General features: G+C 59.7%; 4 protein-coding genes across 4 annotated transcripts in view; all 4 read left to right on the forward strand.

Moving 5' to 3' along the window:
• On the forward strand, nt 1-16,488 carry VPS72 (vacuolar protein sorting 72 homolog). The gene is made up of 6 exons (XM_064638284.1): nt 1-154; nt 3,768-3,920; nt 5,945-6,056; nt 7,163-7,342; nt 12,312-12,450; nt 14,724-16,488. Exons 1-6 carry the CDS (start codon nt 38-40, stop codon nt 15,127-15,129), a joined length of 1,107 nt encoding a protein of 368 aa, XP_064494354.1. The 5' UTR covers nt 1-37; the 3' UTR covers nt 15,130-16,488.
• Nucleotides 16,429-18,126, forward strand: part of LOC135403926 (collagen alpha-1(III) chain-like) — a 2,525-nt gene continuing 827 nt past the window's right edge. Inside the window, exons 1-2 of the mRNA XM_064638355.1 lie at nt 16,429-16,449; nt 17,554-18,115. Of these exons, the coding sequence (XP_064494425.1) occupies nt 16,429-16,449; nt 17,554-18,115 (583 nt within the window). The remainder of the gene's footprint in view (nt 16,450-17,553; nt 18,116-18,126) is intronic.
• LOC135403842 (GON-4-like protein) overlaps nt 16,925-18,126 on the forward strand; it is a 94,232-nt gene continuing 93,030 nt past the window's right edge. The window contains exon 1 of the mRNA XM_064638215.1: nt 16,925-16,929. The gene's annotated coding sequence lies outside the window, so the exon portion shown is untranslated. The remainder of the gene's footprint in view (nt 16,930-18,126) is intronic.
• The window catches only part of TMOD4 (tropomodulin 4), a 9,277-nt gene continuing 8,674 nt past the window's right edge, over nt 17,524-18,126 (forward strand). The window contains exon 1 of the mRNA XM_064638265.1: nt 17,524-17,630. The gene's annotated coding sequence lies outside the window, so the exon portion shown is untranslated. The remainder of the gene's footprint in view (nt 17,631-18,126) is intronic.

Consider the following 18,126-nt stretch of genomic DNA (forward strand, 5'->3'; position numbering starts at 1 on the left):
TCCGGAGCCCCGGCAGGACGCGCAGCCGAGCGCCGAGATGAGCCTGGCGGAGGGTCGCGCCCCGCGCAGAACGGCCGGGAACCGGCTGTCGGGGCTGCTGCAGGCCGAGGAGGAGGACGAGTTCTACCAGACCACCTACGGCGGCTTCAACGAGGTGTCTGGGGACGAAGGGGGGGGAGCGGAGAGACCGGGGGAACCGGGAACGGGGGGTACCGGGGGTCACCGGGAGGGGGGGAGCAGGAACCGGCTGTCGGGGCTGCTGCGGACCGAGGAGGAGGACGAGTTCTACCAGACCACCTACGGCGGCTTCAACGAGGTGTCTGGGGACGAAGGGGGGGAGCGGAGAGACCGGGGGAACCGGGAATGGGGGGTACCGGGGGTCACCGGGAGTGGGGGGGGGACCGGGAACCGGCTGTCGGGGCTGCTGCGGGCCGAGGAGGAGGACGAGGAGTTGTACCGGAGCACCTACGGCGGCTTCGAGGAGGTGTGTGGGGAGAAGAGGGGGGAGCGGAGAGACCGGGGGAACCGGGAACGGGGGGTACCGGGGGGCACCGGGAGGGGGGGGGGGGGGACCGGGAAGCGTCTGTCGGGGCTGCTGCGGGCCGAGGGGGACGAGGAGTTCTACCGGAGCACCTACGGCGGGTTCGAGGAGGTGTGTGGGGACAGGAGGGGGAGCGGAGAGACCGGGGGAGCCGGGAACGGGGGATACCGGGGGTCACCGGGAGGGAGGGGGGGACCGGGAAGCGTCTGTCGGGGCTGCTGCGGGCCGAGGAGGAGGATGAGGAGTTGTACCGGAGCACCTACGGCGGGTTCGAGGAGGTGTGTGAGGACAGGAGGGGGAGCGGAGAGACCGGGGGAACCGGGAACGGGGGGTACCGGGGGGCACCGGGAGGGGGGGGGGAACCGGGAACGGGGGGTACCGGGGGGCACCGGGAGGGGGGGGGGAACCGGGAACGGGGGGTACCGGGGGGCACCGGGAGGGGGGGGGAACCGAGAACGGGGGGTACCGGGGGGCACCGGGAGGGGGGGGGGAACCGGGAATGGGGGGTACCGGGGGTACCGGGGGGGTGGAGGGACCGGGAAGCGGCTCTCGGGGCTGCTGCGGGCCGAGGGGAACGAGGAGTTCTACCGGAGCACCTACGGCGGGTTTGAGGAGGTGTCCGGGGAGAGGGGGGACGGGCACGGGGGGTCACCGGGGGGCACGGGGGGGCTGCGAGGGGATCGAGACCCCTCGGGGGGCTCCGGGGGAGAACCGGGATGAGCCATTCCCGTTATCCCGCAGGAATCCCGGGATGGTGAATCCCAGGAGGATCTCCCAGGGTTCTCCATGCTGATCCATCCCCGTTATCCCCCAGGAATCCAGGGATGACGAGCCCAGGGGGATTCTCTGTGGTCTCTCCAGGGTGACCCATCCCTGTTATCCCGCAGGAATTTGGGGATAACGAGTCCCAGAGGGATCTCTCTGATCTCTCCATGCTGATCCATCCCCGTTATCCCACAGGAATCCGGGGATGGTGAATCCCAGGAGGGTCTCCCAGGGTTCTCCATGCTGATCCATCCCCGTTATCCCACAGGAATTTGGGGATGGTGAATCCCAGGAGGGTCTCCCAGGGTTCTCCACACTGATCCATCCCCGTTATCCCACAGGAATCCCGGGATGGTGAATCCCAGGATGGTGAATCCCAGGAGGATCTCCCAGGGTTCTCCATGCTGACCTATCCCTGTTATCCCGCAGGGATCTGGGGATAATGATCTCCCAGGGTTCTCCCTGCTGATCCATCCCCATTATCCCACAGGAATCCGGGGATGATGAGTCCCAGAGGGATCTCTGTGGTCTCTCCATGCTGATCCATCCCTGTTATCCCACAGGAATCCCGGGATGGTGAATCCCAGGAGGGTCTCCCAGGGTTCTCCACACTGATCCATCCCTGTTATCCCACAGGAATTTGGGGATAACAAGTCCCAAGGGGATCTCTCCAATCTCTCCCTGCTGATCCATCCCTGTTATCCCACAGGAATTTGGGGATAACAAGTCCAGGGGGGATCTCTGTGGTCTCTCCTTGCTGATCCATCCCCGTTATCCCACAGGAATCCCGGGATAACAAGTCCCAAGGGGATCTCTCCAATCTCTCCCTGCTGATCCATCCCCGTTATCCCACAGGAATTCGGGGATAACAAGTCCAGGAGGGATCTCTGTGGTCTCTCCATGCTGATCCATCCCCGTTATCCCACAGGAATTTGGGGATGGTGAATCCCAGGAGGATCTCCCAGGGTTCTCCACACTGATCCATCCCTGTTATCCCACAGGAATTTGGGGATAACAAGTCCCAAGGGGATCTCTCCAATCTCTCCATGCTGATCCATCCCCGTTATCCCGCAGGAATCTGGGAATGATGAGTCCAGGGGGGACCTCTCTGGTCTCTCCATGCTGATCCATCCCCGTTATCCCACAGGAATTTGGGGATGGTGAATCCCAGGAGGATCTCCCAGGGTTCTCCACACTGATCCATCCCTGTTATCCCACAGGAATTCGGGGATAACAAGTCCCAAGGGGATCTCTCCAATCTCTCCATGCTGATCCATCCCGGTTATCCCACAGGAATTTGGGGATAACGAGTCCCAGAGGGATCTCTGTGGTCTCTCCATGCTGATCCATCCCCGTTATCCCACAGGAATCCCGGGATGGTGAATCCCAGGAGGATCTCCCAGGGTTCTCCATGCTGATCCATCCCTGTTATCCCGCAGGAATCTGGGAATGATGAGTCCAGGGGGGACATCTCTGGTCTCTCCATGCTGATCCATCCCCGTTATCCCGCAGGAATCCGGGGATAACGAGTCCCAGAGGGATCTCTGTGGTCTCTCCACACTGATCCATCCCTGTTATCCCACAGGAATTTGGGGATAACAAGTCCCAAGGGGATCTCTCCAATCTCTCCATGCTGATCCATCCCGGTTATCCCGCAGGAATCCGGGGATAACGAGTCCCAGAGGGATCTCTCCAATCTCTCCATGCTGATCCATCCCTGTTATCCCGCAGGAATTTGGGGATAACGAGTCCCAGAGGGATCTCTGTGGTCTCTCCATGCTGATCCATCCCCGTTATCCCACAGGAATCCAGGAATGACCAGCCCAGGAGGGATCTCTGTGGTCTCTCCATGCTGATCCATCCCCGTTATCCCACAGGAATCCCGGGATGGTGAATCCCAGGAGGATCTCCCAGGGTTCTCCACACTGATCCATCCCTGTTATCCCACAGGAATTTGGGGATAACAAGTCCCAAGGGGATCTCTCCAATCTCTTCATGCTGATCCATCCCCGTTATCCCGCAGGAATTTGGGGATAACGAGTCCCAGAGGGATCTCTCCAATCTCTCCATGCTGATCCATCCCCGTTATCCCCCAGGAATCTGGGAATAATAAGTCCCAGAAGGATCTCCCAGGGTTCTCCATGCTGATCCATCCCCGTTATCCCGCAGGAATCCGGGGATAACGAGTCCCAGAGGGATCTCTGTGGTCTCTCCACACTGATCCATCCCCGTTATCCCACAGGAATTTGGGGATGGTGAATCCCAGGAGGATCTCCCAGGGTTCTCCACACTGATCCATCCCTGTTATCCCACAGGAATTTGGGGATAACAAGTCCCAAGGGGATCTCTCCAATCTCTCCATGCTGATCCATCCCCGTTATCCCACAGGAATTTGGGGATAACGAGTCCCAGAGGGATCTCTGTGGTCTCTCCATGCTGATCCATCCCCGTTATCCCACAGGAATCCGGGGATGACGAGTACCGGGGGGAACACTCGGACACGGAGGACGAGGTGGACTCGGACTTCGACATCGACGAGGGGGACGAGCCGGGCAGTGACCAGGACGAGGCCGAGCCCCGGCGGCGCCGCCGCGTCCTCACCAAGGCCTACCGGGTACGGGAGCTCATCCTGGGAAAAGTGGGGCCAAATCCATGGATTTGGGGATTCCTTGGCTCTTGGTTGTGTCCTCACCAAGGCCTACCGGGTAGGAGAGCTTATCCTGGGAAAAGTGGGGCCAAATCCATGGATTTGGGGATTCCTTGGCTCTGGGTTGTGTCCCCACCAAGGCCTACCGGGTACGAGAGTCTATCCTGGGAAAAGTGGGGCCAAATCCATGGATTTGGGGATTCCTTGGCTCTGGGTTGTGTCCTTACCAAGGCCTACCAGGTACGAGAGTCTATCCTGGGAAAAGTGACACTAAATCCATGGGTTTGGGGTTTCCTTGGCTCTTGGCCACATCCTCACCAAGGCCTACCGGGTACGAGAGCTCCTCCTGGGAAAAGCAGGGCCAAATCCATGGATTTGAGGTTTTCTTGGCTCTGGGTTGTGTCCCCACCAAGGCCTACCAGGTATGAGAGCTTCTCCTGGGAAAAGTGACACTAAATCCATGGATTTGGGGTTTTTTCTTGGGACCAAATCCATGGATTTGGGGTTTGTTGGCTCTGGGTTGTGTCCTCACCAAGGCCTACCGGGTGTGGAGAGCTTCTTCTGGGAAAAGTGGGGCCAAATCCATGGATTCAGGGTTTTTCTTGGGGCCAAATCCATGGATTTGGGTTCTTTTCTTGGGGTCAAATCCATGGATTTGTGTTTTTTCTTGGCTCTTGGTTGTGTCCTCACCAAGGCCTACCGGGTAGGAGAGCTTCTCCTGGGAAAAGTGACACCAAATCCATGGATTATGGGTTTCCTTGGCTCTGGGTTGTGTCCTCACCAAGGCCTACCGGGTAGGAGAGCTTCTCCTGGGAAAAGTGACACCAAATCCATGGATTTATGGGTTTTTCTTGGGGCCAAATTCATGGATTTGGGGTTTCCTTGGCTCTGGGTTGTGTCCTCACCAAGGCCTACCGGGTATGAGAGCCTATCCTGGGAGAAGCGGGGCCAAATCCATGGATTTGGGGTTTCCTTGGCTCTGGGTTGTGTCCTCACCAAGGCCTACTGGGTATGAGAGCCTATCCTGGGAGAAGTGACCCTAAATCCATGGATTTGGGGTTTCCTTGGCTCTTGGCTGTGTCCTCACCAAGGCCTACCGGGTACGAGAGCTTATCCTGGGAAAAGTGACACTAAATCCATGGATTTGGGTTTTTTTCTTGGGGCCAAATCCATGGATTTGGGTTCTTTTCTTGGGGTCAAATCCATGGATTTGGGGATTCCTTGGCTCTTGACCACATCCTCACCAAGGCCTACCGGGTAGGAGAGCTTCTCCTGGGAAAAGTGACACCAAATCCATGGATTTGTGGGTTTTTCTTGGGGCCAAATCCATGGATTTGGGTTTTTTCTTGGCTCTTGGCTGTGTCCTCACCAAGGCCCGCTGGGTGTGGAGAGCTTCTCCTGGGAAAAGTGACACTAAATCCATGGATTTGGGGTTTCCTTGGTTCTTGGCTGTGTCCCCACCAAGGCCTACCGGGTACGAGAGCCTATCCTGGGAAAAGTGACACCAAATCCATGGATTTGGGGTTTCCTTGGTTCTGGGTTGTGTCCCCACCAAGGCCTACCGGGTAGGAGAGCTTCTCCTGGGAAAAGCGGGGCCAAATCCATGGATTTGGGGTTTCCTTGGCTCTTGGTGTCCTCACCAAGGCCTGCTGGGTGTGGAGAGCTTCTCCTGGGAAAAGCGGGGCCAAATCCATGGATTTGGGGTTTTTTCTTGGGGCCAAATCCATGGATTTGGGGTTTCCTTGGCTCTGGGCTGTGTCCTCACCAAGGCCTACCAGGTAGGAGAGCTTCTCCTGGGAAAAGTGACACCAAATCCATGGATTTGGGGTTTCCTTGGCTCTGGGTTGTGTCCCCACCAAGGCCTGCTGGGTGTGGAGAGCTTCTCCTGGGAAAAGTGACACTAAATCCATGGATTTGGGGTTTTTTCTTGGGGCCAAATCCATGGATTTGGGGTTTTTTTCGTGGCTCACGGTCTCGGTCTCGTCCCTCAGGAGCCCCTGAAGAGCCTCCGGCCCAAGAAGCCGGAGGGGCCCCGAGGGGGATCCCAAAAACCTCGGGAGGTGAAATCCATCCCCCTGGAGCTCCAGGATGACGTGGGAGACAGTGAGTGTGGAATGGGATGGGCTGGGAATGGGCTGGGAATGGGGAGATGGGCTGGGATGGAAATGGGACCCTCTGGGAGAACTCCTGGTAATCCAGGGGCTGGAAATGGAGTCCTGGGAGAGCTCCAAGTGCTGGGATGGAAATGGGATCCTCTGGGAGAGCTCCTGGTGATCCAGGGGTTGGGAATGGGATCCTCTGGGAGAGCTGGGAATGGGATCCTCTGAGAGAGCTGGGAATGGGATCCTCTGGGAGAGGTCCCAGTGCTCCAGGGGTTGGGAATGGGATCCTCTGGGAGAGCTCCTGGTGATCCAGGGGCTGGAAACAGAGTCACAGTGATCCAGGCTGGAAGTGGGATCCTCTGGGAGAGCTCCCAGTGCTCCAGGGGTCGGGAATGGGATCCTCTGGGAGAGCTGGGAATGGGATCCTCTGGGAGAGCTGGGAATGGGATCCTGTGGGAGAGCTGGGAATGGGATCCTGTGGGAGAGCTCCCAGCATTCCAGGGGTCGGGAATGGGATCCTCTGGGAGAGCTCCCAGTGCTCCAGGGGTCGGGAATGGGATCCTCTGGGAGAGCTCCCAATGCTCCAGAGGTTGGGAATGGGATCCTCTGGGAGAGCTCCCAGTGCTCCAGAGGTTGGGAATGGGATCCTGTGGGAGAGCTCCCAGTGCTCCAGAGGTTGGGAATGGGATCCTCTGGGAGAGCTCCCAGTGCTCCAGAGGTTGGGAATGGGATCCTGTGGGAGAGCTCCCAGTGCTCCAGAGGTTGGGAATGGGATCCTCTGGGAGAGCTCCCAGTGCTGGGATGGAAATGGGATCCAGTGCTCCAGAGGTTGGGAATGGGCTCCCAGGATGCTCCCAGTGCTCCAGGGGTTGGGAATGGGCCCCCAGGATGCTCCCACTGCTCCAGAGGTCGGGAATGGGCCCCCAGGATGCTCCCAGTGCTCCAGGGTTTGGGAATGGGCTCCCAGGATGCTCCAGGGTTTGGGAATGGGCTCCCAGGATGCTCCAGAGGTTGGGAATGGGCCCCCAGGATGCTCCCAGTGCTCCAGGCTGGGCGTGCTGTCCCAGGACGTTCCCGGGTGCCGTTCCCAATCCCGGTTTTCCGCAGGCAGGAAGCACATGCGCCAGTCGACCACGGAGCACACGCGGCAAACGTTCCTGAGGCTCCAGGAGCGCCAGGTCCAGTCCAAGAGGAAAAAAGGGGGAACGAGCTACGAGAGGCCCCTGACCCAGGAGGAGCTGCTGGAGGAGGCCAAAATCACGGAGGAGATCAACCTGCGCTCCCTGGGTGAGCTCTGGGATCTGGGAATGGGGCTGGGATCTGGGAATGGGGCTGGGAATGGGGCTGGGAATCACAGAGGAGATCAACCTACGCTCCCTGGGTGAGATTTGGGATCTGGGAATGGGGCTGGGAATGGGGCTGGGATCCTGGGAATGGGAATGGGAATCACAGAGGAGATCAACCTGCGCTCCCTGGGTGAGCTCTGGGATCTGGGAATGGGGCTGGGATCCTGGGAATGGGGCTGGGATCTGGGAATGGGGCTGGGAATCACGGAGGAGATCAACCTGTGCTCCCTGGGTGAGCCATGGGATCCGGGAATGGGGCTGGGAATGGGACTGGGATCCTGGGAATGGGAATGGGAATCATGGAGGAGATCAACCTGCGCTCCCTGGGTGAGCCATGGGATCTGGGAATGGGGCTGGGATCCAGGAATGGGGCTGGGAATCACAGAGGAGATCAACCTGCGCTCCCTGGTTGAGCTCTGGGATCCTGGGAATGGGGCTGGGATCCGGGAATGGGGCTGGGAATCATGGAGGAGATCAACCTGCGCTCCCTGGGTGAGATTTGGGATCCGGGAATGGGGCTGGGATCCAGGAATGGGAATGGGAATCACGGAGGAGATCAACCTGCGCTCCCTGGGTGAGCTCTGGGATCTGGGAATGGGGCTGGGAATGTGGGAATGGGACTGGGAATGGGGCTGGGAATGTGGGAATGGGGCTGGGAATGGGACTGGGATCACGGAGGAGATCAACCTGCGATCCCTGGGTGAGATCTGGGATCTGGGAATGGGGCTGGGATCCGGGAATGGGGCTGGGAATGGGGCTGGGAATCACAGAGGAGATCAACCTGCGCTCCCTGGGTGAGCTCTGGGATCTGGGAATGGGGCTGGGAATGTGGGAATGGGGCTGGGAATGGGGCTAGGATCCGGGAATGGGACTGGGAATGGGACTGGGATCTGGGAATGGGGCTGGGAATCACAGAGGAGATCAACCTGTGCTCCCTGGGTGAGCTCTGGGATCTGGGAATGGGGCTGGGATCCTGGGAATGGGACTGGGAATGGGGCTGGGAATGGGGCTGGGATCCTGGGAATGGGGCTGGGAATCACAGAGGAGATCAACCTGTGCTCCCTGGGTGAGCTCTGGGATCTGGGAATGGGGCTGGGATCACGGAGGAGATCAACCTGCGCTCCCTGGGTGAGATCTGGGATCTGGGAATGGGGCTGGGATCCTGGGAATGGGGCTGGGATCCTGGGAATGGGGCTGGGAATGGGGCTGGGATCACGGAGGAGATCAACCTGCGCTCCCTGGGTGAGCTCTGGGATCTAGGAATGGGGCTGGGATCCTGGGAATGGGGCTGGGAATGGGGCTGGGATCTGGGAATGGGGCTGGGAATGGCAGAGGAGATCAATCTCTGTTCCCTGGGTGAGATCTGGGATCTGGGAATGGGGCTGGGATCCAGGAATGGGGCTGGGAATGGGGCTGGGATCACAGAGGAGATCAACCTGCGCTCCCTGGGTGAGCTCTGGGATCCTGGGAATGGGGCTGGGATCCTGGGAATGGGGCTGGGATCACAGAGGAGATCAACCTGCACTCCCTGGGTGAGCTCTGGGATCTGGGAATGGGGCTGGGATCCTGGGAATGGGGCTGGGATCCTGGGAATGGGAATGGGAATCACGGAGGAGATCAACCTGCGCTCCCTGGGTGAGATTTGGGATCCGGGAATGGGGCTGGGATCCAGGAATGGGGCTGGGAATCACAGAGGAGATCAACCTGCGCTCCCTGGGTGAGCTCTGGGATCTGGGAATGGGGCTGGGAATGTGGGAATGGGACTGGGAATGGGGCTGGGAATGGGGCTGGGAATGTGGGAATGGGACTGGGAATGGGGCTGGGATCACGGAGGAGATCAACCTGCGATCCCTGGGTGAGATCTGGGATCCGGGAATGGGGCTGGGATCCCGGGAATGGGGCTGGGATTGTGGGAATGGGGCTGGGAATGGGGCTGGGAATGACAGAGGAGATCAACCTGCACTCCCTGGGTGAGCCATGGGATCCGGGAATGGGGCTGGGATCCTGGGAATGGGAATGGGAATCACGGAGGAGATCAACCTGCGCTCCCTGGGTGAGCTCTGGGATCCTGGGAATGGGGCTGGGAATGTGGGAATGGGGCTGGGAATGTGGGAATGGGGCTGGGAATCACAGAGGAGATCAACCTGCGATCCCTGGGTGAGATCTGGGATCCGGGAATGGGGCTGGGATTGTGGGAATGGGGCTGGGAATGGGGCTGGGATCACAGAGGAGATCAACCTGCGCTCCCTGGGTGAGCTCTGGGATCCGGGAATGGGGCTGGGATCTGGGAATGGGACTGGGAATGGGGCTGGGATCCTGGGAATGGGGCTGGGAATGGGGCTGGGATCCTGGGAATGGGGCTGGAATCACAGAGGAGATCAACCTGTGCTCCCTGGGTGAGCTCTGGGATCTGGGAATGGGGCTGGGAATGGCAGAGGAGATCAATCTCTGTTCCCTGGGTGAGATCTGGGATCTGGGAATGGGGCTGGGATCTGGGAATGGGGCTGGGAATGGGGCTGGGATCACAGAGGAGATCAACCTGCGCTCCCTGGGTGAGCCATGGGATCTGGGAATGGGGCTGGGATCTGGGAATGGGGCTGGGATCACAGAGGAGATCAACCTGCGATCCCTGGGTGAGCTCTGGGATCCAGGAATGGGGCTGGGATCTGGGAATGGGGCTGGGAATCATGGAGGAGATCAACCTGCGCTCCCTGGGTGAGATTTGGGAATGGGGCTGGGATTGTGGGAATGGGGCTTGGAATGGCAGGGGAGATCAACCTGTGCTCCCTGGGTGAGATCTGGGATCTGGGAATGGGGCTGGGAATGGCAGGGGAGATCAACCTGCACTCCCTGGGTGAGATCTGGGATCCGGGAATGGGGCTGGGAATGTGGGAATGGGAATGGGAATGGGGCTGGGATCCGGGAATGGGACTGGGAATGGGACTGGGATCTGGGAATGGGGCTGGGAATCACAAAGGAGATCAACCTGTGCTCCCTGGGTGAGCTCTGGGATCTGGGAATGGGGCTGGGAATGTGGGAATGGGGCTGGGATCTGGGAATGGGAATGGGAATAGGAATCACGGAGGAGATCAACCTGCGCTCCCTGGGTGAGCTCTGGGATCTGGGAATGGGGCTGGGAATGTGGGAATGGGAATGGGAATGGGGCTGGGATCTGGGAATGGGGCTGGGAATGGCAGAGGAGATCAATCTCTGTTCCCTGGGTGAGATCTGGGATCTGGGAATGGGGCTGGGATCCAGGAATGGGGCTGGGAATGGGGCTGGGATCACGGAGGAGATCAACCTGTGCTCCCTGGGTGAGATCTGGGATCTGGGAATGGGGCTGGGATCCGGGAATGGGGCTGGGAATGGGGCTGGGATCACGGAGGAGATCAACCTGCGCTCCCTGGGTGAGCTCTGGGATCTGGGAATGGGGCTGGGATCTGGGCTGGGATCCAGGAATGGGACAGGGATTCTTGGAATGGCACAGAGACCACTGGAATGGAGCCAGGGATGGGGAGGGGAATGGGATCCTTGGAATGTCACTGGGATGCCTGGAATGGAGCCAGGGGGAAAAGGGATCCTTGGAATGGCACCAGGATCCCTGGAACAGAGCTGGGGGGGGGGGGAGGAGGGGAAAGGATGCCTGGAATGTCACAGGGATCCTTGGAATGGAGCTGGGATGTGGGGGGAGGGATCCTTGGAATGGCACAGGGACCCTGAGGATGGAGCTGGAGGGAAATTGGATCCCTGGAATGGCTCCAGGACCCCGGAATGGCCCAGGGATCCCTGGAGTGGAGCTGGGAGGGAAAAGGGATCCTTGGAATGTCACAGGGGCCCCTGGAATGTCCCAGGGAACCTGGAACAGTGCCAGGACCCCTGGAATGTCACAGGGATTCTTGGAATGGCACAGGGACTCTGGAACAGTGCCAGGACCCCTGGAGTGTCACAGGGATCCTTGGAATAGCACAGGGATCCCTGGAGTGTCACAGGGATTCTTGGAATAGCACAGGGATCCCTGGAACAGTGCCAGGACCCCTGGAGTGTCACAGGGATTCTTGGAATGGCACAGGGACCCTGGAATGGCCGAGGGATCCTTGGAATAGCTCCAGGCCCCCTGGAGTGGCACAGGGATTCTTGGAATGGCACAGGGATCCTTGGAATGTCCCAGAGATCCTTGGAATGTCCCAGGGACCCTGGAACAGTGCCAGGACCTCTGGAGTGTCACAGGGATCCTTGGAATGTCACAGGGACCCTGGAACAGTGCCAGGGCCCCCGGAGTGTCACAGGGATCCTTGGAATAGCACAGGGCTCCCTGGAGTGTCACAGGGATCCTTGGAATAGCACAGGGCCCCCGGAGTGTCACAGGGATCCTTGGAATAGCTCCAGGCCCCCTGGTGTGGCACAGGGACCCCTGGAATAGCTCTGGGACATCTGGAACAGTGCCAGGGCCCCCGGAGTGTCACAGGGATCCTTGGAATAGCACAGGGCTCCCTGGAGTGTCCCAGGGATCCTTGGAATGTCCCAGGGACCCTGGAACAGTGCCAGGACCCCCGGAGTGTCACAAGGGATCCTTGGAATTTCCCAGGGATCCTTGGAATGTCCCAGGGACCCTGGAACAGTGCCAGGACCCCTGGAATGGCACAGGGATCCTTGGAATGGCACAGGGATCCTTGGAATGTCCCAGGGACCCTGGAACAGTGCCAGGACTCCCAGAGTGTCACAAGGGATCCTTGGAACGTCCCGGGGCCCCCGGAGTGTCACAGGGATCCTTGGAACGTCCCAGGAACCCCTGGAACAGCTCCAGGCCCCCTGGAACAGCTCCAGGAGCCGCCTCTCCGGGCTGGGGGGTTGAGCCAGGCCCTGACCTTTCCCCCCCCGCCCTTTCCCGACCCTGATCCCGCCGTTCCCAGAGAACTACGAGCGCCTGGAGGCCGACAAGAAGAAGCAGGTGCAGAAGAAGCGTCAGTGCGTGGGGCCCGTGATCCGGTACCTGTCCCTGGCCATGCCCGTCCTCCCGGAGCCCCCCCGGCACCTCCTGGACGTCGAGGGGTCAGTGATTCCCGGCATGGAGCCAGTGGGGACCCCTCCTCACCCCGTGATTCCCGGGATGGAGCCAGTGGGGACCCCCCCCCCCACCCCGTGATTCCCGGGATGGAGCCAGTGGGAACTCCCCCACCCCGTGATTCCCGGGATGGAGCCAGTGGGAACCCCCCGTGATTCCTGGGATGGATCCAGTGGGAACCCCCCCCTGTGATTCCCTGGATGGAGCCAGTGGGAATTCCCTCCATGATTCCTGGGATGGAGCCAGTGGAGACTCCCCCTGTGATTCCCTGGATGGATCCAGTGGGGATTCCCTCCATGATTCCCTGGATGGATCCAGTGGGAAACCCCATCCTGTGATTCCCGGAATGGATCCAGTGGGAACCCCCTCTGTGATTCCCTGGATGGATCCAGTGGGGAACCCACCCTGTGATTCCCTGGATGGATCCAGTGGGGACTCTCCCCGTGATTCCTGGGATGGATCCAGTGGGAATCCACCCTGTGATTCCCTGGATGGATCCAGTGGGAAACTCCATCCTGTGATTCCCTGGATGGATCCAGTGGGAAACTCCATCCTGTGATTCCCTGGATGGATCCAGTGGGAACCCCCCGTGATTCCCTGGATGGATCCAGTGGGGATTCCCCTCCACGATTCCCAGGATGGATCCAGTGGGAACCTTCCCTCCCCCCGTGATTCCTGGGATGGATCCAGTGGGAACCCTTCCCCGTGATTCCCGGGATGGATCCAGTGGGGACTCCCCCTGTGATTCCCGGGATGGATCCAGTGGGAACTCCCCCTGTGATTCCTGGGATGGATCCAGTAGGAACCCCCCTGTGATTCCTGGGATGGATCCAGTGGGGACTCCCCATCCTGTGATTCCCTGGATGGATCCAGTGGGAATTCCCTCCATGATTCCCTGGATGGATCCAGTGGGAACCCCCCGTGATTCCTGGGATGGATCCAGTGGGAACCCCCCGTGATTCCTGGGATGGATCCAGTGGGAACCCCCCGTGATTCCCGGGATGGATCCAGCCCTGAGAGAAAGGGGGGAGAGGGAGGGAAGCACCTGAGAGAGCCCGAGTTCCAACATTCCGGCATCGGGAGCCCACCCTGGGGGTCTCCTGGGGGCTGAATCCCAACCTGGATCCCTCTCCGGGCTCTGTCCAATGCCTTGGACCCCCCCAAATCCCAGTCTCGGGAGCAGGTTTGGCAGCTGAGCCCACCCTGGGGGTCCCCTGGGGGCTGAATCCCAACCCCAATCCCAACCCAGGCTCCATCCCGTTTTGGAGAGGGAAAAGCAGGTTTTCCAGCACCTCGGAGCCCCCAAATCCCAGACTCCAGTCCTGGAGGGGGGAGGCTCTGAATCCCAACCCAGGGATCCCAACCTGAATCCCAACCCAGGGATTCCCTGCACCTTGGAGCCCCCAAATCCCAGACTCCAGTCCTGGGGGGGAGGCCCTGAATTCCAACCCAGATCCCAACCCAGGGATCCCAACCCAGATCCCAACCCAGGGATCCCCAACCCAGCTCCCAACCCAGGGATTCCCCACCCCTTGGATTCCCCCCAATCCCAACTCCCAGCCCCTCCATCCCACTTTAACCCTCTCCCTTTTCCCTCCCCCAGGCTGGAGCAGGACCCCCCCCCTCCTCCTCCTCCGCCCTCCTCCGACCCCTCTCCCTACGGGAAGTTCTCAACTCAGGGATCCCAACCCAGGGATCCCAACCCAGGGATCCCAACCCAAATCCCAATCCAGGAAGAAGCAGCTTTCCCTGCCCCTCGGATCCCAGCCCCTCCATCCCACTTTAACCCTCTCCCTCTTCCCTCCCCCAGGCTGGAGCAGGACCCCCCTCCTCCTCCTCCTCCTCCTCCTCCCTCCTCCGACCCCTCTCCCTACGGGAAGTGCTCAACTCAGGGATCCCAACTCAGGGATCCCAACCCAGGGATCCCAACTCAGGGATCCCAACCCAGGGATCCCAACCCAGGGAGAAGCAGATTTTCCAGCACCTCGAAGCCCCCCAGTCCTAAATCCCAGACTCCAATCCTGTGGGGGGAGGCTCTGAATCCCAACCCAGGGATCTCAACCCAGGGATTCCCAACCTGAATCCCAACCCAGGGATCCCAACGTGAATCCCAACCCAGGGATCCCAACGTGAATCCCAACCCTGGGATCCCAATGTGAATCCCAACCCAAATCCCAATCCAGGAAGAAGCAGCTTTCCCTGCCCCTCGGATCCCACCCCCTCCATCCCACTTTAACCCTCTCCCTCTTCCCTCCCCCAGGCTGGAGCAGGACCCCCCTCCTCCTCCTCCTCCTCCCTCCTCCGACCCCTCTCCCTACGGGAAGTGCTCCCGGACCTTCATCTCCTTCAGCGACGACGAGACCTTCGAGCGCTTCTTCCCGAAATCCAAACCGCCCCGGCTGCCGGTGCGGGAGCTGTGCCCGGTGACCCACCGGCCGGCCCTGTACCGGGACCCCGTCACCGACATCCCCTACTCCAGCATCCGCGCCTTCCGCATCATCCGCGAGGCCTACAAGAAGTACATCACGGCCCACGGCCTGCCCGGAGCCTCCCTGGGAATTCCGGCGCCTCCCGAGCCCGGGGCCGCTCCCGGAGGAGCCGGAGCGGCCACGGCCCGGCCGGGAAGGCAGAAGATCGTCATCAAACAGAGCGTTCCCAGCGCCTGAGCCCAGGGAATGGCGGGAGAATGGTGGGATAACGGTGGGATAACGGTGGGATAACGGTGGGATAATGGTGGGGGGGGAGCGGGAGAACGACCGGGATGGAAACGGGATAAAACCGGGATAGCGCCAGGGTGTGGCAGGGATGGGAGAGGGATAACAGCTGGGATAGAAATGGGATAAAACCAGGATAGCTCCAGGGTGTGGCAGGGATGGGAGAGGGATAACAGCCGGGATAGAAATGGGATAAAACCGGGATAGCGCCAGGGGATGGCAGGGATGGGAGTGGGATAACAGCTGGGATAGAAACGGGATAGAAACAGGATAAAACCAGGATAACACCAGGATAACACCAGGGGGCAGCAGGGATGGGAGTGGAATAACCGGGATAGAAATGGGGTACAACCAGGATAGCGCCAGGGGATGGCAGGGATGGGAGTGGGATAACAGCCGGGATAGAAATGGGATAGAAACAGGATAAAACCGGGATAGCACCAGGGGATGGCAGGGATGGGAGTGGGAGAATAGCTGGGATAGAAATGGGATAAAACTGGGATAGCACCGGGGATGGCAGGGATGGGAACAGGATAACAGCCAGGATAGAAACGGGATAGAAACAGGATAAAAACAGGATAACACCAGGGGGCAGCAGGGATGGGAGTGGAATAACAACCGGGATAGGGATAGAAACAGGGTACAACCAGGATAACAGCGGGGATGGGAGCGGGATACAGTCGGGATAGTGCTGGGATAGAAACGGGATTAAACCGGGATAGCGCCAGGGGATGGGAGTGGAATAACAGCTGGGATAGTCCTGGGATAGAAACGGGATACAACCAGGATAACAGTGGGGATGGGAGCAGGATAACAGCCAGGATAGTGCCAGGATAGAAACGGGATAAAACTGGGATACAACCGGGATAGAAACGGGATACAACCAGGATAATGGCGGGGATGGAAGCGGGATACAGCCGGGATAACGCCCGGATAGAAGCGGGATAACACCGGGATAATGCCAGGGGACGGCAGGGATGGGAACGAGATATAGCTGGGATAACGTTGGGATAGAAATGGGATAAAAACGGGATAAACCCAGGATAACACTGGGATACAGCAGGGATAGAAACACACTGGATAAAACCAGGATAAGACAGGGACACTCCTGGGATCCTCCTGGGATCCCACTGGGATTTCCAGGGATGGACTGGGGACATGGGGGGGGTCCCCGGCCCCCCGGCAGCGGCAATTCCTTGGATTTATCCCGTTCCAGGGGCTTGTTTTCCCTGGGGGGGGGGGGGTTATTCCATGACAGGGTTCCGGATTTTTGTAGGTAAAAAAATAGGAATAAATGGAAGTTTTGGCGGAGGGGGAAGTGCGAGGTTTGTTTGGGGTCGGCGGTGGGAGACCCTACAGTAAACACAGGGGGTGGGGTCGGGGTTTTCCGGGGCATCCTAAGCAAGGGAGGGTGTGGGATTCCGTTTTCCTGGGATTCCCTGTTTTCCAGGAGACCCTACAGTAGATGTGGAGGGGGGTGTTTTCCAGGAGACCCTACAATAAACACGGGGGTTTCTATCCCATTTTCCAGGAGACCCTACAATAAACACAGGGCATGTGGGATCCCCAGTTTTCCAAGAGACCCTACAATAAACAAGGGGTTACTGACCCATTTTCCAGGAGACCCTACAATAAACACAGGGCATGTGGGACCCCCACTTTTCCAGGAGACCCTACAGTAAACAAGGGGGTTACTATCCCATATTCCAGGAGACCCTACAGTAAACACAGGGCGTGTGGGATCCCCTGTTTTCCAGGAGACCCTACAATAAACAAGGGTTTCTATCCCATTTTCCAGGAGACCCTACAGTAAACACAGGGCGTGTGGGAACCCCTGTATTCCAGGAGACCCTACAATAAACAAGGGGGTTACTGACCCATTTTCCAGGAGACCCTACAATAAACACAGGGCATGTGGGACCCCCACTTTTCCAGGAGACCCTACAATAAACAAGCAGTTTGTGGGATCCCCAGTTTTCCAGGAGACCCTACAATAAACACAGGGCATGTGGGAACCCCTGTTTTCCAGGAGACCCTACAGTAAACAAGGGTCACTATCCCATATTCCAGGAGACCCTACAGTAAACACAGGGCGTGTGGGAACCCCTGTATTCCAGGCGACCCTACAATAAACACACCTTTCATTTCCCAGCTGCTCCAAACCCTCCAAACGTGATCCGGGGAGGAAAAACGCTCCCGGGAATTTGGAGGGGGCCGGGAATCCCCCCCCGAGGTTCCGCCCGTCCCGGCGCATCCCGGGCGGGTTTTGGGGTGCGCGGGGGCCCCCCCGGGGCCGGGGTGGGGCCCCCCCGGGGCTGGCCGGGCTCGATAAGTGCCGGGCTGTGGGATATGTGATCCAGCCCCTCCCCGGCGCAGAATAAATCGCTGATCTCATGCCCTGCGCGGCCGGAGCCCTTTGGCTCAGCCCCGGGACTCGCTCCAGGCAGGATCCGGTACCGGGGGGAGGCACCGCGGGGGGCGGGGGGCCACGGAATTCCCACCGGGACGAGGGATTTGGGGGGATTTGGGGCCGTCGAGAGAAGCGTTTTCCCGGGGGAGCTCCCACCTGGCAGCTCGGGGCCACCTCGGGGGAGAGTTGGAGCGTGTCCCCCCCCGGTTCCCAAATCCCAAATCCCGGGTCTGGGGGGCACGGCGTTCCCACCGGGATATGGGATTTGGGGGATTTGGGGCCGTCGGGAGCAGCGTTTTCCCAGGGGAGCTCCCACCCTGCAGCTCGGGGCCACCTCGGGGATTTTTGGGGAGGCAAAGTCCCAAATCCCGGGTCTGGAGGGCACGGGGTTCCCACTGGGACCCAGGATTTGGGGGGATTGGGGCCGTGGGGAGCAGCATTCCCAGGTAGCTCCCACTTTGCACACCCCCCCGGGGGGCTCGGTGCCACCTCGGGGATCTTTGGGGTGGCACCTTGGGGCGCCCCCCAGTTCCCAAATC

This window comes from Pseudopipra pipra, chromosome 29 (assembly GCF_036250125.1).
Source record: "Pseudopipra pipra isolate bDixPip1 chromosome 29, bDixPip1.hap1, whole genome shotgun sequence".
Taxonomy (NCBI): Eukaryota; Metazoa; Chordata; class Aves; order Passeriformes; family Pipridae; genus Pseudopipra; species Pseudopipra pipra.

Excerpts from the sequence above, each read along its gene's own strand:
- VPS72 (XM_064638284.1), top strand. The coding sequence starts at position 38 with ATGAGCCTGGCGGAGGGTCGCGCCCCGCGCAGAACGGCCGGGAACCGG. Across the intron at positions 155-3,767 it reads CCTACGGCGGCTTCAACGAG|GAATCCGGGGATGACGAGTA; the intron begins GTGTCTGGGGAC and ends GTTATCCCACAG. Across the intron at positions 6,057-7,162 it reads CCAGGATGACGTGGGAGACA|GCAGGAAGCACATGCGCCAG; the intron begins GTGAGTGTGGAA and ends GGTTTTCCGCAG.